This window comes from Synchiropus splendidus, chromosome 19, assembly GCF_027744825.2.
Source record: "Synchiropus splendidus isolate RoL2022-P1 chromosome 19, RoL_Sspl_1.0, whole genome shotgun sequence".
Classification (NCBI taxonomy): Eukaryota; Metazoa; Chordata; class Actinopteri; order Syngnathiformes; family Callionymidae; genus Synchiropus; species Synchiropus splendidus.
In genome coordinates, this window is record NC_071352.1 from 9,346,713 (window position 1) to 9,372,466 (window position 25,754).

Here is a 25,754-nt window from a genome sequence, read left to right on the forward strand (position 1 = left end):
TTTCAGTTAAATCAAGATCAAGTTCAACTCCGTTTTGTATTGGAATAGCAGGGAGGACTACAAAAATGGCTGATGCATCGACTCTGTTCCTATCTCGACTCAAAAAGTAAAAGCACTCACTAAACAAGACTTTCCATCTATGAAAATGAAAGGGAAAACAAACGTTTACATTTTTCAAGATAATATTGGGCCGAGCCATCCATCCCATGATCCTTTGCGAGTTGAACAAGTTTTCGAAAGACTGTTCTTATGACGTCATTCTTTCACTCATCAGATCTGTGAAGGTGACATTTCGACTTGCCAACTCCAGTAGGGGCCCTTTAGCCCCTAGCTAGTAGCAGCGCCATGTTTGTTGAGGGCAACAAAAGAAGCTTTTTTTGTATTGAAACGGTGACTCAAGAGTCAGCGGTCATAATCTGGACCAAGTGGATCGGGGGGATTACGAGACATTGTTAGGTGTGTGGAGCTTGGTGCTGGTGTTTCTTTGGAGTTTTCCCGGGAAGGTTTATCTTCAGGAGGAATAGAAGACCTGAAGCCTCCATCACCAAACACAGATAGAAATTGTGTTTACCTTAACAAGAATGGACGGCCCACACCAAAGCTGTCCAGAAGAAATGCAGTCCAGACTGAGGATCTTCGACGTAAGCAGGCCGTCTAGCACTCAGCAGTCGCCGGCGGGAGTCCGCCGGTGAAGAAGGATGACGCCATTAATTGGAAGCAACAGGGCTGTGTGGAGGAGGTGATGGGCCAAAACCTCACCACCGGCAGCATCAGAACTCCCTTAAAACTTCTCTCAAAGGGGAAGTTTGTTTATTCACTCCTCTTTTGTTTTGGCCTACGTGATGCTGGGCGAAAAATACTGATCCAAATATGGGCAGGTTGGTCAGACCTCCATCTTCACTTCACCATCAACACTCCATCAGCTTCCTGAAGTTCTGGAGCTCGTTCTCTCCTGCCCTTGACAGACAGAGCTTCCGCTCCTGCTCCAAACGCCACTCCGGTTTTAAGGACTGGAACTGGTGTGGCGGCCGTATCCCTGAAACCAAACATCTCCAGTTAATGAGGTGAGCTATGTGGAGACAGGCAGGGTTTGTTCAAGGTGAGACTATTAAAATAAGAGAGCAGCTGCTTTTGTTTAACATTTGTGATGAGCTGGAGGTGCACGACAGGCGATGATCCGCCTATACATATTCAAACACTGAGCTTTTAAACCCATCTGGCTCAGAGTGTGTTCAGTTTGATGTCGCCGGTTAAATTACAGTGAAATATAACATCATTTTAGTTCATCACTGGATTTTATTTATCTATTTTTGTTTTCAATGCACATAAAATTGTCTAAAAAAGTTCAGTAGCTTCCGGACGCACAATGATTTAACTTCCCTCAGCTGTTTTCATCCACACACACCAGCTAGCATAGTTGGCGGCCATTTTGGAAAGACGCATGTCAGACCGCGTCTGTTTTCTCCGTTTCTTCCTGTTTGAGTCACTTTCTTCTCGCTTCACTTCGTCTCCCCCACGAATACAGGACAGAAGACTGATCTCTGTTTTGTTTCATTTCACCTTGTCTGTATTAATGTGATCCAATTCCTCACTTGATTTTCACATGGAGTTTACATTTAGAAGTATTCAAAGAAGCTTCGCATCATTTTTAAACTGAGCGCGGCATGTACCTGGATGAGGACACTGTTTCACGAAGCCTTATCTGCCCATCACTAATAAATGCACAAAAAACTAATGTATGAATTTCATGCTTCAAGTTTGTATGTTCTCCTTCAGGAACTCTGGTTTCCTCCCACCATCTTAAACTATACACCAGTGAATCTGGTTTGGATGAGTGGTTTCTTATTTTGATGAGACAAAGTAGCTTTCAGTAGTGATGGGCTGGTGAGGCTTCATGAAACAGTGTCCTCATTTTCAAGGCCCACTAGAGAGCGCACTCTACCCAGAAATCTATCGATTTGATCAACCAATTCAGAGAAACCTCACATTGTTTTTAAGCCGAGAGCGCCATTGCCTGGGCTCTGAAAATAACGACACTGTTTCATGAAGCCTCATCGACCCTTCAATAATAGACACACAAAAAGCAATTTCGTTTCAAGTTTGTATGTTCTCCTCCAGGAACTCTGGTTTCCGCCCACAGTCTCATACTATACACCAGTGAATATGGTATGGATGGGAGGTCCCTTATTTTGATGGGACAAAGTAGCTTTCAGTAGTGATGGGCTGGTGAGGCTTCATGAAACAGTGTTCTCAAAGATTTTTTTTCAAAGCCCACTAGATGGCGCACTCTGCTCAGAAATCTTTGTATTTGAGCAACCAACTCAGAGAAACCTCAGATCATTTTAAACTGCGAAAATGAATGATACTGAGGACACTGCTTCATGAAGCCTCATCTGCCCGTCACTAGCTTTCTGTTTTCAACTCTTCCCTCAATTTTTTTCTTGTTGTCATTGTGCGTCACACATCAGCTGCACTGCTGCTTCAAAGAGGAAAAACATCATTGAGTTGCTCAATTCTTGTGAAGTGACATGTCGATGCAGTGAGATAGCTGTGCTTGATGGTAACCTGACTAAACAAGGTTGCTCCACCGGAGAAGCATGGTTTATCAGAAGATATATAGGGAGCAGAAATGAGCACCAAACAATCATTTTTAGTTAAAATGACATGTTACAACGCAACATAAGCAGAAAATAAATCGTGTTTTGGTCATTCTTGATGCTACTTTGCTTAATAAGCAGAGCCAATAACCGTTATTGACGACTGAATTCATTTGGAAAGAGGATTAATGCCTGAATGCAAAAGCAGTGGAAGCACATTTGCTTCCAAGGAGTGTGCCAATAAAATATATGACTGGTGTTTGGGGATTCATTTTGCGATAGACAGCTGTTCCAGGCAGGATTTTTTTATTTTTATTTTCAACGCTGTTGGAAAGTGGCCACTTCAGTTATATATAGGGCAGTTATGATGATTCATTCGTGATCGTATCATCCTGAATGAGTTGCATTGGCAAGTCCTGAGCAAACCGTGCGACCTGTGAATAGATAAAATGCTTTTGTTTTTATTTTACTTTATTTTGGAGTAAATGATTGTGGTGAGGTAGAGGAATGGGAACTCATTTTGGGGGTTGAATTTTCCTTCTTTTTTGTAATTGTAGAAATTAAAATGTAAAAAATACTAAACAGTATTTTTTATTTATTTACATTTTAAATTATGATTATGATTCTTAAATCACAAAATGTGAAATATGAAAATGTGAGACTTCAACCAGTGTTGCAAAAAATAAGTTTCCCTGACTCAGCAAGACTTGAAAGGTATTCAATGGAAAATATCAATATCAAATAACTTCTAAAATATATATACAGTGGTACCTCGGTTTTCAAACGTCCCGGACTTCGGACAAATCGGAGTTCGAACAAATATTTCAAGATTTTTTTGCTCCGGATTTCGAACGAAAATCCAGAACTCAAACGCCCCTGAAAGAAGCATGAAAAAACATAACATGCGCGGACCGATCAGCAGACCCACGACACGCTTTGTTATTGTGTATAACACAGCCTCTGTATGCAGACGTGTCCCGTTAGCTACATTTACTGGCTGTTTTTTCTTCATATTGAGGTGTAAAACCTTCCCTGTCTCCACACTGGACCGTGGTAGAGTGTCACAGGGGAGGTGCTCGCTCTCCACACTCCAGGGTTTGATGTCCTGTTGTGGGCTGGAGCTGGGACAGGGATGAGGCGAGTCTGGGACAGAGCGTGACTTGGTTTATGACTTTGTCACAGCCAAACTGCACAGAAGCACACATTCAGAGCTGGACACGCACCGGGCACCTCTTCACTTCTGGAGAGACGTCACTCACTCGGCAACCCCTCCCACATGCAGTGGCCACACACATAGAGGAACAGCGCACCTGCAGCAGACACTCTACATTCACTCCTACAAAAGCCTATTTTAAGGCTTGGAACGCCTTTTTCCATTCATTGTAATGGGAAAAATCGATTCAGATTTTGAACAAATCGCTTCTCGAACGGCCGCCTGGAACGGATTGTGGTCGAGAACCGAGGTACCACTGTATATCCATTGTTATTCTTCCAGATCTAAGCTCTCCATGTTTTGTAAGATGGAATCTATTTCCGTGAATGAAGATATGTGCTGAGCTATTACAGCTGGCTCATCCAGTTCCCTCCCTTCCATCTCATCTCAACAATAATAGCAGCACCTTTAACCTGGAGCAGGTCAGAAACCTCCCGGTGTTTTAAGGTCAGTGAGGGAGAAAACTGTTGCTGAAGGCTGGAGCGGTGCTCTGTGACAAGCCGGTGAGATGATCTGCCTCTGTTGTCTGCTGTAATAAATGTTTAATGACTCTCAAAGGACAGAAAGCTTCTGCTGCTGCTGCTGCTGTATATTTCCGTGTGTTTAAAGCTCGCCGGTCGTCTGACCGACCCTGTTAGCAGGTGTCACGGCTCATCCTGACTGCAGCGAGAAGCGAGGCCATGTTTTATTTCCACGCGGGTCAGAGTCACCACTGGTTGTTGTCCAACAGCTGTCCCACTGTGTCACTCACTGCACTCGTCGGAGCGTTGACCTTTAAGGCATCTGGAGACTCCTGGCTTTGCATGTTCATGAGGCCCCGCTCCTCCTCTTCCCAGCCAGTCAATGTCACAGCAGATGACTCCTCAAGCAAGGGCGCGGATTCACCTCACGTCTTCTGACCAAGATGCGTGGGAAAGTTTGCACACTGCTCTTTTAATTAGTCATTAGACTGAGCAGGCGGGATTTGATCAGCGATGCAAATGCGCGTCTTGTATCAGAAACCTCGGCTCAAGGTAAAGATTCCTGGAAGGGTTGGGGCAACAGTGCCATCTGCCGGGTGCAGTTGGAATTCAGTTAAACATTTTGACAGACTTTTGAATTGAGGGAGGAAACCGGAGTACCCAGAGGAAACCATCATATAAATAGAAGAGAAAATGGGGGGAAGAGTTTAGTTTTGTTTTGTGTTTCAATGGTGGAGATACAGAGCGGAGAGAGATGAGCGAAGACATGCAGGGAATGTAGTGAGGAAGCGATGAGCCCTGAGGAAGGGGGAGGTAACAAAATAATAGCTTATTGACAAGGCAGAATTCCCAAGTTACGCTCGCCCGAGCCGTGAAACCTCAAATGCCTCCATCGCCAAACCACAGGCAGCAACTATTTCCATCCCAACGGAACCACACACACGCCAGAGCTTCACTCAAAATGACTCGTGGGCAAAGAGCATCGACTCCTGGAACGGAGACGGAGCTGGAGGACAGAGACGAAAATACTGCATTGAATCACACGTTGCCGATTTCTAAATCAGTCCAGCAACAAATGAGGCGCGTGGAGCAGCTTCCTCTTGCGTCGTGCTCCTGTATTATTAGATTTATTTAGGTGGGCAAAGCAGGGTTTTCTTGAGTTGGAAGTTAGTCATCCAACTTGGAGCCACACTCAGAATTTCTCTTCAGGTTTTCCTTTTGGCTTGTCTCGTTGCCTCAAACCCTGGAGAGCTGGGAACTATCTGCTTGGTGTCATACAGATGCATTTAGTCATTCCATGTTGACGTACTTATCTTGTACTTGTACTTGTCCATGGCCATATCAGACTCCCAAAGAATGCAGAGAGGTTCACAAGCCAGGGTGGAAATCTGGTTTTGTTCCCTTCAAAAAGATCCTGAATTTGTTTGTGTATTTTTCCGTTTTTTTGTTCCACACAAAGAAAAAAATCGACTTTTTTTTTTATCATAAATAGTAGTGATGGGTTGGTGAGGCTTTTTTTTGAGGGCTTATTATGGTCTAACATATGTTAAAAGTAGTAGCAATCTTGTGAGGCTTCATGAAACAGTGTCTTCATTTTCAGAGCCCACTAGATGGCACTCTTTGCTCTAAAAATCTTTGGATTTGAACCAAACAAATTCAGAGAAACCTGACATCATTCAACTGAGAGTACCATCTCCTGGGCTCTGAAAATGAGGACACTGCTTCATGAAGCCTCATCTGCCCATCACTAGTTAACAGATACCTCCACCAATTTTCAATAAGCCGAGGGTGCATCTCTACAAAACCCTAAAATCAGCTTCACAAGAAGTTTATTTCTGGGCTAAGCTATCATGAGTCGCGCCTTCATTTTGAAAGCTAAAGAGGAAGCGTACGAACACACATGTGGCAATCGATGGCGCCACCTCTTTAAACCCCCCCAAAATGACAGGACAACAAGCTTCATACTTTGAAATGTGCTCCAGGTTTATTTACTTTTGCAAAACAAAATATCTTAAATGTAAAAATGGTATATACACACAAAGTTTGAAACCAGAAAGGCACTGAGACGAGTGAGTCTTCCTGTTCTAAAACAAGGTTGTGGATCTGGTAAATACCGAAACAGATGAGTATTTCTGACATCATTTTAATTTTCTATTGTTTTATTTTTAAAGGTTAAAAAAGGCTAATAAGACAACAGTGGTGTTGTTACAGCTAAAACACTTGTGAGCATCTTAGTTTCTCCCTTTTAGGCTACAACCTACGTGTGCATCGCTGCAAAAGTTCAACTTTTGAGAAACTGTCAATAAGTTACTGGAACAGACGGCAGGAGCCGCGGCTGTTTACTGCTGTGAAATATGGCGTTTGATTGTCTGTGTTTTTGATTGCCTCCCCAAATCCACCATGACCCCATGCAAGTGCAATTCAATCTACAAAAGTGAGGCATTAAGGAGAGAAAATGGGGGCAAGGAGGAGGGGGCGGATCGGCTAGTGGTCCAAACATTCCTTAGCAGCACCTTCACACACCTCCAGTCCCGGTTTGGCTGCCACGCAGACGGACAAGATGAAATGGCGACAGAATGAAATGCTCTCTGTGGTTCCGCTTTGACTGCAGCAGTGCGCGACACGCCTCCCGCCATTCTCGCTCAGCACCGTGTGTGGACCTCCCTGTGGACACACCAGTGGTCCCGCCAGTAGTGCTCGTGAGTGTTTGGTCCCCCGACTGTGTGACGTCCGTTTGCGTCATTTGTTGAGCGAGATGGTGACGTAGGAGGTGGGGATGTAGCCTTCATCGCCGTTGTTCCTCCGCACCCGCGTCCAGCCATCCCCTTTATCCTCCTCCACCACGGCCAGAACTTCTCCCTCCTGCATCGAGATGGTGCCTTCACTGGCACCTGCGGAAAGAAAGAAGAAAAAAAAAAAAAAACGGGTGATGAATATTAACAAGGATCCCGACTTGAAGTGTGACGGATGAAACCTTGAGGCACAGGCTTAATCTACAGACCTGCTGAGAGAGATTTGGCTGCTACTTTGTGCTGAAGTTTCCGCCGTGGAACTTCATCACAAGCTATACCACCTGTTTAGACTCCTCAGGGGAAGAAGAGGGTTGGATGTGATGGGCTAACAATATATTCATAGACTTTGAAAGCTCTAAGCCTTAAGATAAATACATTGAACCAGACTAAGAATGTGAATTAAAAACAGCCTCAGCCTCAGAAGCTTGTCGTGGCAGACCAACATGACCTCCTCATCCAGTCCCACAGAGCTACAGAAGAACACAAGAATCCTTCCTGCTGTCTCCCGCTGACACGCTGAACTCTCCACCTTCAAACTCGACAGAACTTCTTTTATTCTTCACTATTTTTCTGTAGGTTTTGTCTCCTACTTCTCTCTGTGGTTTGAAAGTTAGCTGAAAAATCCATTTTATTCTAGATGACATCTTTATTATGAGCTCTCACCTGGCATTATTGACAGAGAGACAAGTGCTTGTTGAAGAACTACCACATGATGCACGAGCTTTCTAACAAAAACAAAATACTACATTTTCCAACTCACCCACAAACATTCAGAAATCTGAGTTCCCTGTTTGTCTGGCTTCCTCTCAAGCTGTCGCTGAACCGTCCATCTTAATACGTTGCTGCTGACTTCGCTCCCCTCCACTGGCTGTCGTTCCATTTCATAATTGATTTTGTTCTCAGCATTTATTTGAAGCCTGTCTCGGTCGGGGAGCCAGTTAGAGCAATACAAGGCGGATCACTCTTGACCTGTTAGGTCCTCATGAGCTGCTCGTGACTCTGGAGTCAGTTTCTATGAATCTTATTCCTATGATCTGTTTATGACTGTTGTATTGTCACCAACAATGTGAGAAAAAAGGCCCCCACACCTGGAAAGTTATACATGGCCGTGCAGTTGCCGATGGGCAGCGTCAGCTCCTCATCCTCGAAGTCGTCATCAAACTCAGCGTAGATGGCCTGAGAGGCGTCCGGGGTGCTTTCATCGGAGTGAGCCCCATCAGGGCTGCAGAGCAGAACAGCGTAGCTGAGAGGAGGAAACAAGGCTCAGCGATGCTGACAGATCAGTCCTTACCTGTGAAGGTCGTGGGCTCCGTTGTTGTTAAAGGTGTGGGCCTTGTAACGCAGCATCTCTCCTCGACCTCCAGCCTCAGCAAGCCACGTCTGATCGAGACAACAGCAAACCTGATCAGCATCTTCGATGGGAAAGAAACTGTGACAACACTCTTCAGTCCTGAAGTGATATTGTCAACAAAAAACAGCAGTATTTTGCTGCAAAACCAGCCATTTGTCATGAGCGGATGAGGCTTCATGAAACAGTGTCCTCATTTTCAGAGCTCTGTAGGTGGAGCTCTTGGTTTAAAAATGAAGCTAGGTTTCTCTGAAATGGTCGTTCAAATTCAAAGATTTTAAAGCAGAGAGTGAGTCATCTAGTGGTCTCTGAAAATGAGGACACTGTTTCATGAAGCCTCATAAGCCCATCACTAAACACCACTATCAACAAAGTGTTACGAAAAAGAGCCTAAAGGGGTTGGATTAAGTCTAATAAACAGGTCTTAAAGGAGTGACGGCAGTGGAACATTTACATGAGGAGGGAAGAATAAGAACAAACAAAATAGGTTTTAACACAAATATGTGGTGAATAGTTCCACAAAATAAACTACAAACACAAGTGCTTGGAGGACACCCTTTCGCTCTGCTGCCCACCTACTTTCAATAGTGTTTTAAAGGGCTTATATTTATTGACACAACCTTAAGGTGGATTGCAGTAACTCACCAAGATTCTACATTTCAAAACTTTGGAGATATTTATGTTTTTTTACTGAAAGTTTTATCACAGTTTGTGTGTGTGTGTTTTCTTGTCTCTCGATCAATCTAAGTTTAAACTCCTGGTCGATTAGGCAACAACACATGAGAACCTTCATTTAAAATCAAGTTGTTTTAAGTGGATAAATACTTCAGATATGTCAAGACAAAGAAAGCAGAGCAGCGTTAAGATTTTAAAAGTTTAAATAAGAAGAAATAGAAGAAAAAAATATTTAAGTGATTATAATACAAGGTTTTAAATATTATTAGATTAAAAAATAAATAATTGCAAGATAAATTTTAAACAAATGTGGACACAAAATACAATATGTTTTTACTATTAAATATTACCTTGCCAAACACTATTAAAAACGAAGTCAAAAATCCAAAACAAAACAATGATTTGAAAGATTCTTGTTTTACTGTTTGAACATAAAAATATAAAAGTTTAAAGATCCGGGTTAAAAAGTAATGTGAAAATAAATATACAGAGTCTGAAGATAAAGACACCAGTACTGGCTAGCGGCAGAACTGTTCATGTCATGCCTCACACTGACTTCATGAGGGCCAACTAATTTAAAGCTTGTAGGTCCTGGAACTTGGCCAAAGTCTGAGCTAACAAACTGCTGGAGCTCGAACTAGAAACTGCACTGCAGTTCTACAACAACAAAACGTTGATTTGTGGATGTTTAAGCTCAATTTCATTGTAGGTTTTAAGAAATGGCTTGTATATAAACATCACTTCATGACCTCCGTGACAGGTCCTGTTTGCTCATTTGAGGCTGGTTCCACTTTTCTAGTTTTGGCAAACATTCTGCCTCGATAAACCATCTGATGGTTTGGTTTTCTATGGCTCAAACCGTCCATTACAAGCACTTGACACTTGATCTTCCAAATGAGTTAAGATCACTTCAAGCTTTTGGAGATGAAAACGTTTTTGGAAGAGAACCACGATCATGGCAGTGGCGATGGCTGTAATACCTCATACTTGCTGAGCTCTCCCCTGAGTCGCTCTATATTCTGGGATGTCTGGCTGATTTGGGATGCCAGACTGGCTGGGTCCCCCATTTGAGGATTCTTCTCGTAAACATCTTTCATCTTCCCCAAGGCCTCGCTGCAGAGCAAAACAAGGCAGTGACTCTCAAACCTCCAGCATGTTATATTTGCACACCCACAAGACTTTCAAACAGATAGATGGCTGTAAAATGAACCCTTCTCACCTCTGGTCCACTTCCTTCTGTAGCTCCTTGCAGATTTCCTCAAGTTTCTGCTGTAACCTTTTCCGACGTTGCTCTGGTGGGAGATGGCCGAAGTCCTCGGTCACCATGGGCTGCAGAAGTCACAATATTTAAACCACGATTGGGAACCTTAAAAACCTTAAAAATACCCAACACAACTTTCACAATGGCCAAAACATTACGACTAGGTCACCACCAAAACTGATGCTGCTTCAGGAAGCTTGTACAAAAGTACAAGGCCTAATAATAATAATGTTATGACACATTTTTGTTTGTATAAAAAGAGGTTCATGTGATGATGACCCTCATAAATAATATATATATTTGAAACTATGAATAACAAAAGTCTTTAAATTCTCCTTCACATCAGGCAAAAATACAGTGAAATTCATCAATACTGGTAATATATAAAGCCACATAAACCATTAATCCAATCCAAAATTAGAGCACCCATATAGTGAGAGCTGTGACCCAAAAGAATCTGAAAGAAGTCCCTCCCGTGACGTCACGTAAAAGGTGTAGCCCCGCCCTTCACCACCAGATGGCCACCTCTTCAATACAAACGCATGACCGTGAATGTTCTGAATGAGTTCTGCTTCGGACATTTGATGGAAGAGGCGGCCATGTGAGCACCACCCGACCCAAACGCTTAGCACCACTTTCGTTACCGTAATTCTCTCTGGCGTAAATTTCTGAGGGAAAGACAAATGTTAGATGTTCAGATCGATGTCAGAGTGAAGACAACAGTTCTTTATCTCATGTTTCTGATTCCAAAACAGAGGTCATGCCCGGCCTGTTGAGAAGCTTGTCCTCTCATCTCCTGCTGACTCACCGATCTTCTGAGTGTCCGGAAGGACGAGATTCTGGGTTTGACTGTCTTATTGATCTCCTTCAAACAGTACGACAGGGGGTCCCGGCCGAACTTGGGGGACGGGGGTCCGTTAGCAGGCGATGGGGCGGGAGGGTTCGAGAAAGGTGGGAGCGTGGAGGAAGAGAGCTGGAGGTGAGGGGAGAAAAAGGGGGAGACACCGACCAAAGCATGAGGTATCCAGGCAGGTGGTGAAGATGGAGGAGGAGGGATGGGGGATTAAAAGTGTGGAGGGTGGGGAGACAAACAAACATGGTGACAAGGGAAAGAAAAAGACACCGTCAACACCATGAAGCAGACCAAGAAGCCAAGAAGACGACGCTAAAGCCCCCACAAAATAACACGCACACCTTGCTCCTTCGATGATATACACACACAACACACATGGAAAAACATTGCATGCAGACACACAACTGAAAACAAAACACTGCTGAAGGCAGCCCCTGAAAATGGACTCCTAGAATATAATCTACCCACTTTGCTTTCAGACATATTGTTGTGTAAAATGTGTGCGGCATTAAAACTGAATGAACGAGAGGAGAGGTGGGGAAACTGGTGGGATGTATTGGCAGCATGAGACCGCTATTATAGGAAGGTGCTACTTTACTAGAGAGTTATTGGGGACTAAATAGAGGAGAGCAGTGGAGACTCTGCCGGCAGAAACAAACCAAAAAGTTCACTCCAGCCATTAGAGCGAGTCGTCTATTCATTCAGCTAGAGGCCTAATTGGGAGAGCATGACTGATGACACAGAGCTGTGAGCCACACACACACACACACACACACACACACACACACACACACACACACACACACACACACACACACACACACACACACACACACACACACACACACACACACACACACACACACACACACACACACACACACACACACACACACACACACACACACACACACACACACACACACACACACACACGGAGCAGAAGGAGTGCAGAGCGGAGTCCAGGCAAATTCAGCATGCAGAGAGAATTGCACAAGCAAACACTGCAGGGAAGAAAGAAGGAGTTTTCAGTGCTAAAAGAGAAGGGAGGGGGCGCTGGATAGTTAGTGGTCAGCCGCTCATTTAGACGCTTCAGATAGAGATCGCCTTTGACTGGGAAGGTTCCCAAAAACAAACACTGAATCCACGACCCGACCCGGTAAACCTGGTGTCATCTGAATCGCCGGCACAGAGAATTCATTGTGGCGCTCGGCGTGATGCTACATTCTGAGCAGAAGAATGGATGCAGTGTGTTTAGTGGCGATTTCGGGGGTTGTTTTGGGCCTCGTGCTGATAAAAGCGCGAGCGCAGCAGATTGCTGATGGCCGGCGACCTGTTGGTACACGGGAGAGAGAGCGAGAGAGAGAGAGAGAGAGAGAGAGAGAGAGAGCGGCTGATTCACTCCGGGCCGGGGGACATGCAGGGTCCACTTCTAGAAGTGTGTGTGTGTGGAGGGGGGGAGGTGGTGACAGAGGGGCATGCTTGGGGAGGCTCAGTCACACGAACATCATGACTGTTCTGCACACAGACCCACTTCCCTAGAGGTCCACAAGTCGTACACACTGGTCTCTAGCTTCTGAGCTCGACATTGAATCTGCTCATTTAACTGATACAGAGAAAGGGGTCGGGATAGAAGTGTTGGAAGTGGAGCGCTAATCTGAGGAGGGCAGCTATTGTTGCAGTGGACAACTTGGAGCGGGTCTTACTCACCTTGCTTTTTTTGCTAAACAGCCAAAAGTTTTTGCTTCTGTTCTTTCCCAGAAGGTCCATCGGACCCTTGGGTGTCCCCAGGCTGCTGTCCGAGGAGGTCCTGTTGATGCCCTGGCTGTAGTCCTCGAACTCCAGATCTCCGGGTCGCTCAAAGCCCGACTTGTTCTGCTCAATCAGAACCATGGAGTCCTGCAACCACGGCATTAGCAAATAATCCGCGCTGACAAATTTCAACATTAGAGCCCAGTGACCCGCTCACGTTTTTCTCATTAACGTTGGTGCCGGCTTTCGTGATGCCCTCCAGGCACTTGCCGATGATGGGCATCACATGTTTTTCTGTGTCGGAGAACAAGACGTAGCCTTGAGCCAGCTTCCGCACCCGCTTCTCATCCAGATCCTGCAATTTCTGTTAAACACACGCAGACATTAGTAAAACATGACCTTTAAAAGGAAACATCAGATCAGGTTATTTATGAAGCATTAAACCACGACTGCTATTTTTAGCCAGTGCTCAATGCTAGCATTTCTTCCGAGTGTAGTAGTAGTGTAGTTATTTCTGCATTTATAATAGCAACAAAACATAACATTATAGAAGTAAATACCCAAATTAAATCTAGAATACGTGTTAAACTCAAAGTCAGTGACCAAAAATAGCTCCTTAAAGTCATTTTGTGTGAGTTTAAGTGCAACTGAAAACTGTATGTGAACAGGCTGTTTTTCTAGCTAAATGAGATTTGATGCGTATTTCAAAGCCATCCACTGATATTCTTTTTCAGTCCTAGACTCTTGTATACAGACATATTTTGTTCAGTCTGTTTTTAAGTTTTGGCCCCTTGTGTGATCCATCTTGTTTTATTAGCATACATCCCCATTATAGTGACCAAAAACAGACATAAATCTTGCGTTTCTTTTAATAAAAAAATGGAGAAATATCAAATAAAATTTGCAATTGTTAGTTGCCAATGTTTCTTTCTATGTCCCATAAAATGATCCATCATTGATATCAAGAGTATAAATATTTTCGTCCATTTAGTCCCCTGAGCACATTTAATATGAAGTTTATTTTGCTTAACTCTGTCTGTAAAACACTAAATATAAATAAATTAAGTACAATGCTGCATTGGGCCATCCATCTATATTTGTTTACATTAGGGCATGGACTTAAAGACAATAATTTTGATTAATAAATCAATAACCAATTGATTCAAATAACTTTGGCTCACAGGGAACATTTTTCAGTCAAGGTTCACCACATGATACAATGTGATGCCATCACCAAAACATCCATGAGGAATCAAAAAACAAGTTGCATTATTTCAGCTATAATGGCAATATTCAAAAATCCTCTTTAACTCGAGAAAAGAATGAGTGACTCACATTAAAAATCTGCGGCATGTCACTAAAATAAAACTGGTTCTGCTCCTTGTTGAACTTCTGAAGCTGCGCGGCGTAGTCATTCTTGCACTCCTCAGCGATGTGTGCTCTCATATGGGCCTGTTGTTTCGCCTGAGGATCAGAGCAGGTTACACAGATTCATCTTATTGCTCCGTAATCACAGTTGAGAAACGTGCGCTGTTACTTTTTCAACGTCGGCCTTTGTTGCGTTTATGTCCTGATCCGTCTTGTCGGCGTACTGCGCTGCTCGCTCCGCTTCTCGCCACTCTCTCTCAAAGCGCTTTTTACTCTGTCGGGGAGAGCAATAAAAGAAAAAGCTATCATTCCAACAATCTTCAAAAAGATTATAGATAGAGGAAAAGTAGCATTTCCAGTAATCACTTAATGGCTCCTGGATAACTAACAAAAGGGCATTCTTTCCATCCAGGCCAGATGTTTGAAGCAAGGACAAATTTCGGCATGTAAAACACTTCTATTGGGACCAAGCAACAGAACATGGCCGCTTCGAGTCAGGTCTTTATTCTGATGCTACAAGCCGCCAACTGAAGTGCATTCTCCTTCATGAAAGGATGCAAACATTTTCAGACCTGTGGAGATCCAATGCCCCTACAATAAACCAAAAATCTGTTATCAAACAAAATAATACAGGGCAATGATAATGTTTGATCAGTGTTAGGGAGACTTGAACTTCATGTATTTGAACAACACATCTTAAAAACAATTTGCTGTAGCAAGCGGGTAGTTCACCGACACACATATTAATTTCAGAAACATATATCAGTAAACTCCAGAAGCGACATACATCTATCTTGGCCATTTACATTAAAATAGTTTTGTCAGGATATAAGGACAACAAAAACGTAAATAATGTTCAGTTACATTCAGTACGCACCTCTATGCAATGAACTCTACAGCGCACTTCCAGTAGCGGTTCTCCCAACTACGGTGGCCATTAGAGGGCATAAGGCAAATCTTAAAATTCCTACGTAATATACTATTTTGATTCATTGTGGTGAATAAAAGTAGTTGCTAAATAGGGGTGGGAATCACTGAACACCTAACAATACAGTACAAATGGTATTGCCACATAAAATTTTGTCCCACAGATATTTCAAAAGCTACTTTTTTATCTTTAGTTTAAACAAACAACCGACTTGGCCCCTTCAGTGCTTGTGAACAGTAAAATACAAATGGCCATGTATGCTGCCATTGTTTGTCAAGCAACGTGAGACCATTTTTTTCTGCAATAAGTCACACTGACGGATGAAAAAAGTATCCCAGATCAGTGTGACATCAGTGAGTGTTCAACAGAATCCCACAGTTTCATTCACGGCGCAGGTACACACAACAGACCGCGTAACAGCCAGACATATTTAGCACCGATGGCGTCTGTTTTTTGGACAAACATTCACTTACAAGTCCACATTTTTTATGACATCGGTTGCAAATCTATAATCTATAGTGCTGGTCATCTTCACCTTCTATCATTGCTTTTTGCAAGAAGAATCCCAAAAGCTTTTCATGCAACATCATGTTCCATTTCATCAGTGAATCACTCTTGTTTTCACACATGCCACATAAACCACGTTCCCCTTGTATCAAGAGTCAGCCTTGTAAAACCTTAAAACCTCATTTAGACTGCATTCCTTCTGTGATAGTGCTGACTCGTCAGAATTCAATATCCTCCCTACAGGCACTGTTTTAACAGTTTTGATTCACATCTGAGACGGCAGCATTTAAAAAGGACGTGGTGCACTTACACTGTCGAGCTGCTTGTAGGTGCTCTCCAAACTCTGCTGGGCCTTCTTGGCCTCCATCAAATACTGGAGTGACAAAAACAGACAAGAGTGAGGGGAGGAGGGTGAAGTCATGCACGAGAGCGAGAAAGCCATTTATGCGGGTGTGTGTGTGTGTGTGGGGGGAACACAGAATAAACAACAGCCTTGAGAAGCCACATAACACAGCAGACAAGGAAACAAATGCCAGAGTGTCTGAACGTGGCAGAAGAATTCCTCAAGGAGAAGCGCTGCTCCCAACTCCCTGAGGAGACGCAATTTAGCTTTCCTTCCTGCCACACACCAGCTCCTCATATCAGCCTTCCTTCTTTTGTTTACGCCCAGTTGACGCCGGCGACCAACGTATATGCAACTCTTGGTGTTTCTGTTTATGTCCGCTGCCCCAGATGAAGAGAGGGGAACTAGCCTGAGTCAAACTGAGGCGTAAACAGCAGGCTCTTTGACGGAGGGTACACACTCCGACATTCTGGATAAAATGCACAAAGATGGATTAGTGGTGACGGCGGGGGAGGAATGTTCCACTGCGAATATAGAAGTGGAAAGAGTCACATGTTGAAATTGATATGAGCGGAGAGGAGAGTGCCGGCGTGTCGGAGCAGGCTCGCAGACATGCGGAGGTTACATGTCACGCTAACACGTTGGCCTGTCACAAACCAGCATAAAGATTCCACCCCGCCACTGAGGCAACACACCGACTTTGTAAACAGCTCCTTATCCAGACGGAGCTGGAGTCAGAGTAATCAATTATTAGCGACAAATTGATGCGGCATGACGATCTTAATCGCACCGCTGAGACGCGTTAACACCTTTATCTCACTCTGACAGCCGAGTAGAGCCGTTGCGGCTCCTTGCTGTGAACCAAACTGATCAAGAATGGGTGTGAATCGCCAGCAATTCATGCCAACTTTTCAATCATATCCTTATCAACTGTCTGCAGCAGTCTTTACCACAGTAGAATGAAAGCGGCTTCTTAGTTGACCGGGAAGAGCCAGAGCAAACAAAAAAGTTTGTGAATTTCAAAAGTATTTCACGCACTAGGTAAAGCTAAATGACCAATATTATCATAACTTTTTTCCAACAATATTCAAGCACCCTTTATCTCCTCCAACAAATCGTTTTGAGTTAAATTATTTATATATATATATATATATATATATATATATATATATATATATATATATATATAGTGTCAGTAAGGTTCATTGGCCATTAAATCAAACGTCAAGTGTCTTCTGAGAATAGTGTCAAGAATTTTAATCTAAATGTCAGTCACTGTGCGATTTTTTTTCCATTGGATATTCTCAGTTGACCTCCACATAAAGCATTTTAGGACCAGCATTTCTGTGTGAAAAGGGAGCAACAGCATCGAACCCAATCACCCACAGGGCCGAACTGAATTATACATGCTGAAGCGTTAATAACTTTTTCATGTTAAATTAAAAAGGACTTTAATAAAACTGCCATTCATTCTATACATTGTTTTTTTTTCTTAGACACTAGATGAACCTGCTGCTATTTATAATCTTCCCTCATCGCGACACACCCTCCTAAGGGGGTGACAGGAAGACTAGATGCTTGTGAGTCATGAAGCAGTTTTAACCCGAGCTACTCTGGTCCACATAAAATGACAAAGTTTAGGGCTTGAACATATAAAAAGATAATGCTATATATCAGAAAAAATCCTATCAAGTGTGTTAGAGAAAGCCAGAAAGTCTGTCCAGTCTCACCAACTTTCGCTCCTGCTTGAGCTCCTGCAGGTACTTGGTGAGGTCGATGCAAATGTTCATCATCATGTTCTCGGCAATCAGCTCCCTCTGGCCCGCAAAGTCGTTCATTTCATTCAGAATGTCCAAAAAGGACTGGTAGCTGGAGAGCCTGTGATTTACCAAAGAGAGGGGAAGGGTGGAGGGGTCAGTACAAGCTGATGGAGAAGCTGATAAAGCGATTCACACTCGGGCTTTAAAGAGGAGCCACGACTGGCTGAGTCCAGATAAGAAGTGCACTACTTCCTTTTAGAGGCATTTAAATCGCTCTTGTGTGGGGATAAATGGTATTCGGACTGACCTTTATGGAACACCTTGTAATCGTCATTATTTTTATCAAAGCAGTGAAAATCTGTTTTCTGAAGCAGCATCCACAGTACCCGCTTATATTCACTCGCCACCACAAATAAATCAGCTGACCATTAATATGCGCGGCAAACAATAGGCGGATTGTCTTGTCTTCTCAGCAGATTCTCGATGAAGTTGCAAAACATACCATGCAGAAATAGAGTTGCCTTATATTATCTCATAATACATCACTCATGTGAATTACCACTATTTCCGGGCCGCGAGAAGACTATACTTTCTTCTGTAAACCCTGCAGCTTATACATGACGGGGCTAATAAATATATTTTTACAGGCTAAAGAGCGTCGTGCTGCCAAAAATATTGAGCCTTGTCACATCAAACCCATGAATCACAGGCGTTATTGACCTTAAAGCGCTCAAAATGCTATGTTTTCACCGGCGTGTCCGCAGCTCTGCCAACAGAGCAGATGTCCAGGAGAATTGGAGATGTGAAGCAGCAGCTGAGATCGGCCGTGATGTCAGAACGTCGGACACAGGGGTGGAAACAGCGCTTTTTGAGTGCTTAAATGTCAATAAAAGATGTGAGGAGTTCATAATTCAAGTTCTGAACATTGCCCAGTTTGTTTCATGAGTCAGCCTGGATGCTGCACCCTGTTTTCAAAAGTAGTTTCGGAGTGCTCCTCATGTATTTTCAAGAACCACTGATCTTTCTACGGCGCAGACAGCACCACTGCACCTGCAGCTTATAGACCAGTGCAACTTATGTATGAACAACATCTATTTTCCTTCTTAGTTTTAGTGAGTGTAGCTAATATTCTGGTGTGCTGTAATAGTCCATAATTTATGGTAGTTTATGGGTTTAATTGGTAACAGTGTATCAACCTTTTCCAGGTCAACACATTACTTAAGTGTATCATGTGTTGCTGGACCACCAAACAACTGTGACCATTGATGTTTTTATTCTGTTTGTGACTCACTCACCGGCAGTCTGGTTCATCTTTGCTGCTCCGTTTCGAATTATATTTCTTAGAAAGGTTCCTGTGGCGAGTAAGACAAGTTATATTAACATCCAAGACAAACTAGCATTAAAGCTACACACAAACAATAGAATGTAAAAATAGCTTCTTTCGTCCAGTTCTTCCTCCTTTCACTCTCCCTCTGACCACATCCTGTCTATCATGCGCCAGTCTGCTCCCACTTCCTCTCCTCACCAGCACTGCTCAGCACTTCCACAGCTGTGGGGCCCGCAGGCCGGGACACCAGTGGGGGAGCGAGCTCTGCAGATAACCGGAGAGAGCGGGAGCAGCTGGAGAATGAGGCCAGTGTCTCTTGGACAGATTCTGTCATAGTCATAAGACTCAGCAAACAATTCATAAACACGCACAAGTCGCAGCGCGCAGCTGCAGCCGACACCAACATTCAAAGCAGCTTGTACAGAAACTCGGCCTACCTCAGTTGTTTGGCATAGTTCTGCTCAATCTCTGTTCTCTCCTTCACAAATTTCACATACTTCTCCACCAGCTCCAGACCAGACTGTGTGTGCTTCTCGATGATGTCATACTGGTCCTGAGGGGATAGAAAACAAGACAAATAAGGACAGATGAAGCTGCAGGATCATGTCCAAACTGAACCGGGATACATGTTAAAGTAAAGGCATGTAATTGTCACTCTAATTCTTAAAATGCTCCTGATATTAGTGTTGCTGATGGAAACATTACTTCCATCTGGTCTTACACAACAAAAGACTGGAGTAAATCAACTAAATCAACAAACTATTTAGCACAGACCAGCAATATCATGAACAATTTATATCCCCCTCCATGCTCTGAAAACCTAAAAATACTCATAAAATAAAATATTCAAAAATATTAACTTCTCTGTTGAACTTCTTTTCAGCCCTAAAATGGTTGACTGCCTCAGCGTGTCTGTTGTTTACGAGAAGAGCTCACACCCTGGCCACACAAAAGAGGGTTTTTAAGGGTTAATTCAATTAACAAAGGATGTACTCTTTGACTGCCAGCTTGTTTATGCCACCATTGTTTACCAACGAGTCTTGGACATGCTGCTATACAATTGAATTAATTGCATTTTGTCATATGGCATAACATTCATGAGGATTTGCAGAAGTGTCAAAGGACAAAAACAAGTAATTAAAGTTGAACCCGCAGAATTATTAAATGTTTGATGCATCAGAGCAAAGGCTGTGATGGTTCATATGTTTGTACGAAGACGTTGGTGAATTAAATTGAGGACTGTTTGCCTCGTGAAAAATGGACAAGAAAGAAAAACATTTTAACAGACAAATGCTTAGCAAGTGACTGGTATTTTGTGCTGATTTGGTTTCAAAAAGTTTTTTGCAAAGAGCCACACGTGAATTATTAACACAAATTGTTTTAAAGCCTGTAGAAATTAAATATTGATACATGTGTGATTTTTTTTTTCCTTCAGATATTTTGTTCCACTCCAGATATATTCTATTCCAGTCCATACTCCCAGAATAAACTGCATCTTTCTGTGCTCAGCGTGGCTGATACTTGAGTCCTGTATCTACTCCTGCCTTGGTTTTGATCCGACATAACTGAATGTGCTGAGAGATTTCCAGAAAGAGGGTTTTGGCGGAACCTTTTCATGCCAGCATCAAGCCCAAACAAGCCTGTTATGAGCAAGATACAGGCACTATCTTCACTCCTCTTCTCCTCCCAGTCGTTTTCTGACTGTTATAATTCTGAGGGGGTCAATTCCGACAAGTCAGGCCAAGTCTTTCCTGCGTCCTTCCTGCCGTCCAGGAAAAAACTAGAGGGACCAAACCCAAATGAATGCCATAACGTTTAAGCCTAATTACAGAGCACAGTCAGAAAGGTTAAAGGCAGAGGACCACTATCCATCACCAAGACGACAGAGGTCGTGAAAATACGTTTTCTCCCAGGGTGGGAACCCCGTGGTCGGAGTTAATGGGACAACTGAGAGTTACATAATGAGGGTACAATAACAATACTGTTTGTAAGGCAAGAATCGGAGGATGGGACTAGAACCTTTTGGGTGGCATTGTTGCAAAATGTTACGATTAAAAAAAAAATTAAAATTAAAAAGAGATGGTTGCAAAGTGTAATTGGGCAAAATGTGCAAGTCCAAACCCATAAACTTCGGCAGGTTATAGGGGTCAGTAATTCTAACGGTCCGTGGTCACAGCATGGAGGGTCCCCACTGTGGTTCCTCTGACTGTGACTGTTCCACAAACATCACAGGTAATTTGGATTTAACAAACAAGAAAACTGTTTTACAGATTGCACAGATTTATATATACACATCTTCATCCAGCTACTGACAAAGCAGACAAGTCATAATTTGAACAATTGTAAAATATATTGCAGAAGAATGAACACCATTTGTCATATCAGTTCATCATTTTGTGATTCTGGGGCCTCGGAAGGTGTTCTTTCAGAGTTTAAGACTAAGACTAAGAATAAACTAAAATCTCGACATCCCGGGAGGCATTTTTAAAGCCCCATTGATGGAATGATAGCTCCAGTTGCCACAGGCATTGGTCAGTCCAACAGATCTCTCTTTAGAAGGGTGATAAATTAGAAACTTAGAATTATTGACTTCAGAAATCAAGGTCATCCAAGCGGATGCTTCCTCCACTCACTGAATCAAAGAAAGTTTGTTTAATATACACAGCTGCTCACGATCAAGTTACACGTTTGATGACAGAAGTCTTCTTGTTATTTGGCTTCCGGCGGTCTTGACAAGTTGGCATACCTGATTTCAAAACTCTTTAGCAGAGCAAACAAATCATTGCAGGAGTGTCGGTTTGAGTCCTGGCGTCTCTCCTGATAAGATGAGGGAGGGAGCAAAGATCCATTTTATGATAGACATTTAGGAGGAAAAATGTAGCAAGGACGTGTCGTGAACTGTTGAGTCTGGGGTCGCACATCAAGAAGAGGATTTCTACATTACTGGACTTTACAAAAGCAATAATGATACCAGTGGAGCCGGATTATAAAGCAGACTCTTCATACTGTCCCCAAGTACATTATCATAGCACATCATCAAAAGAACACCTCAAAACCCTCCCATGATGGTGAGTAAAAAGAAGGTTTATGATAGGTTCCCACCTAAAATATGATGATATACAACACCATCAGTCTGCGAATGGAGACAGAGTTTTCAGCAGCATTCACTTTTAAATACTTGTGGGTCATTTTTAAAAAAGGAACCACTCCCTTGTTTGTCCGAACAAAGACTTCAATGGTCCATTTTTCCCAACGTACACAGCGTTTGCTTGTTTGCTACCACAACACTGAAGCTAACACCCCCTTTTGTTGACTTGAGAATGCAAATTTGGAATATTTGACATCTACTTTTACATGTGCTTTTGAAGCAGGACTAGGATGTTACCTCTGGGCATTGTGTAAACATGTACATCTACCTTCCTGCTTTATCATCACACTTTTTTTTCAGTGCATTTGGTTTTTTTTATAAACTCCGGTCTAATCAAATCTTTTTATATGTTTTAATAATTGTCTGATGTTGTGTTCAGCTGACCTCAGTGTTTTGCATTACGCAAATTTGCAAAAGGTGGAAGAGTGGGCAGCATTGCTGAGTTGCTTTTATTATTACTCCTTCCAACTCAGTAAATGAATATCTCTATGTGTGGATGGTTGTTCACACAAGGCAGAGGCACTTGGGGTCACATTTTGTTCTGAAAGAAATTTAGATTTCACCTTAGTACTGCACTGCAGCAGATCTGATGTTTCTTAAATTCATCACAAGTCTTGTGTTATAATAATAATCCCGAGCAGTAAAGTGTGTGGGGGGAACTTGGCTCACAAAACCTTGTTTAATGCAAAAACTAGCAAAAAAGCAACACATAGTTAAGTCACAATCGTCTGCATGTTCATGACACTAGATCTAGAATGATATCTGCATATTTTAAATGCTCTTATTGACTGTCATTTTACGATAAATTACATGCAACACTGGAGGAGTCACATAGCATTTTTGGAACACTCGTCTGATAACCTTCGCAGCTTGTGTCGCTGACAGTAAATCTATACTTCTGTAAGTCCATACCAAGTGATTAAACACACACATCCGTGACCGTGTGTGATGTGGTTCCAAACATGGTGTTCTTTCAACAGAATCAGCTCTGCAACCTCAAGACAACATTAAACTGACAGCACAGAGTCAATAGATTCCCATTAAGACTGTGCATCCTGTGGGAACATTTGTTGAATGATAGTTAATGACGCCTGAAAAAATGAATTTTAATCATAAAAAAGTGGCTCTGCCCAGATTAAAATATGAAACCAAACATCCATTTCTGGTAAGGATCTGGTCTGCATCTATTTAGTCATTCTGAGTCACCTTCTTTCAAGGGCTTCGTCCTTTTTTTATCCGCTTACATCACCATATTTAATTGGCAGTTTCAATCATTTTGGTCCACAGAAGGGATATATAAAAGGCAAAAAACATCTATATTTTTCATGGCAGGGACTTGGACTAACCTTGAGGCTCAGTGTCTCGAGGCTGACTTGAGAAATGCTCTGATGCTTCCAGTAATACCGGGCGGTAAACATGCACATAACTGCTTCAAGAGTCACGCCAAGAGTCACAGACCTACAAGGTTGGGGTGGATATTTCAACCTTGAGTCACCCTGACATGGCAGCAAGTCCCGCCACCATGAGGTACTTGAGAACTGGCCCGGTCGCTCTCACCGGCATAGCTAACGCCTCGACTCTTCTCTTGTACAGTGCAAACATGTGCCTTTAAATAGCCACAGGATTAGCAGCCATCAGGGGATAGATGCCACAGAGCTGACTGGGCCCCGGGGACGTCTTCCCTGCCAAACATTAACGGAACCAATTACGCCTGCAGGCTTTCATCTCACCAGATGAGGTGAAACATAAACAGAAGTGAAGGAAATATCATATAACCACAGAGAGTTGTAGAAGAAGATGAGGGTTTGTGGCACAATAAAAGTAGGGCAAAACAAATTAGTTTGCAAGAATAGAAGAGCAACAGGGTACGGGGCCCGGGGGGGGGCAGGGGGCACTGGAATGAGGTCACAAACCTCCAAAACCTGATCTGGCTACTGCTCCACTTCATACATTTCGCTTGCATGAGTGGATGTTTGCAAAGGTGATATGACCGCAGAGTGTTGGTTAGCAGTCTATCGTTGCGGCCCGTGTATTCAGAAGGTGGAAATTGTCATGACTTCATGATGTTTGAGTCCAAGGGTCTGCAGCCCTCCAGATAAAACCAAGATTAACAGCCCCTGGTTGCGTTATCTTTAGACTTCACAACGTGCGGTGCTAAATATTACAAGGGATGCAACTGGGATGCTACGACTAGTGAACTTGTCAGCGTATGACACACATACTTACGTGATTATAGAGAACAGAAAGTGTATGTTAATTTTGAAATAAAACCTTATTGACAGTTGACCAGAAACAACTATCTTAACAATTAGTCAACATGTCGGCATATGACAGATGAACACGCTACTTATTATGACTGTAAACAGTAAACACTTGTATAGTGTTCAGTGCTGTTTTCAAACTTAACATTTGAAATGTGCAAACTGCAGTTTGAATAGCTTATTGTCCCCATCGTCCTGGAGCCTCGGCTGCTGGCAACTAATCGATTATGAAATTGTAGTCGACTAATCGTTGCAGCCGTACTACACTCGCTACCTGTTGCTCGTTTGAACCACCGTCCTGACAATAACAACAACCGACTCCATCACCATGGCAGCCAGGTGAGGCGTAAACTGTGGGCAGGTGTTTACTTTAAAATATATATTATACGAAGTAGGAGGTCACGTTTAAACCTAGCACCCAAGTGTTACAGAACGATAGTCGACGTAAAACATGTGCTATTGCGTTGTTTATAAATTCAACTTGTGTTCATTACAACACTGACCGTTTTATTTACGTGTATGCAAAACCAAATTAGAGTGATAATATAGCAGGTCTGACATGTTTTTGAGGGAGAATAAGACGCTGTCTGAAGTAACAGTGATCGTGAACGCAGCACGTAGCGAACCGCTGCACCCGATACTTAGCATCAGACAGAACTATCCTTGCAAACACGATAAAAATACAAATGTAAAATGACTCGGAGACCATTGGAAGGAGTTTGCTGACTCACCCAAAGTTCCGTGCCCCAGTCCATGTTCAGCCTGTTGGCCAAAGCTCCCCGCTTCTCCGGACTACAAAGAACTTGTCCAAAGTTATCCAGGAGCTGGTCGCGGCCACCAGGTTAATCCCGAGCTGGCAAATCGCACCGACGCCGCAGAGTTCTCTCAACAAACGACATGAAACAACAGCATCATCGGGCGATTATCTCCGGACTTGTAGCCGTTGGTCTAGTTCGTCCAAATATTTTTCATAGCGAAGGAAAGAGGGATAAACTCGCTCTCATATCCGCGTCACTCCCAAATCCTAAATCTTAAAGGGCCAGTGTCCTGAGTCTGGACCCACACATGCAGCCTGGAGCCCGTCCAGTCCAGAAACTATTATTATTCTGCTTCTGGTCCCCGATGGATCGTGGTTCTCTCGTCATGTTTTAGCGCTCACG

At 43.1% G+C, this 25,754-nt stretch overlaps 1 protein-coding gene across 2 annotated transcripts; it reads right to left on the reverse strand.

Moving 5' to 3' along the window:
* Nucleotides 1-6,243: 6,243 nt before the first annotated feature.
* trip10a (thyroid hormone receptor interactor 10a) lies at nt 6,244-25,601 on the reverse strand. 2 transcript variants are annotated; one of them, XM_053851974.1, is made up of 15 exons: nt 25,326-25,601; nt 19,623-19,738; nt 19,154-19,210; nt 17,829-17,976; nt 16,066-16,128; nt 14,490-14,594; nt 14,288-14,416; nt 13,170-13,316; nt 12,911-13,099; nt 11,156-11,320; nt 10,306-10,415; nt 10,067-10,199; nt 8,355-8,443; nt 8,152-8,285; nt 6,244-7,162 (listed from the first exon to the last, which is right to left on the reverse strand). In XM_053851974.1, the coding sequence occupies exons 1-15, from the start codon at nt 25,347-25,349 to the stop codon at nt 7,011-7,013; spliced, it is 1,761 nt and encodes a 586-aa protein (XP_053707949.1). In that variant the 5' UTR covers nt 25,350-25,601; the 3' UTR covers nt 6,244-7,010. The 2 variants fall into 2 exon arrangements, with proteins under 2 accessions (XP_053707949.1, XP_053707950.1); XM_053851975.1 differs by lacking the exon at nt 11,156-11,320.
* Between the last annotated feature and the right edge of the window lie 153 nt (nt 25,602-25,754).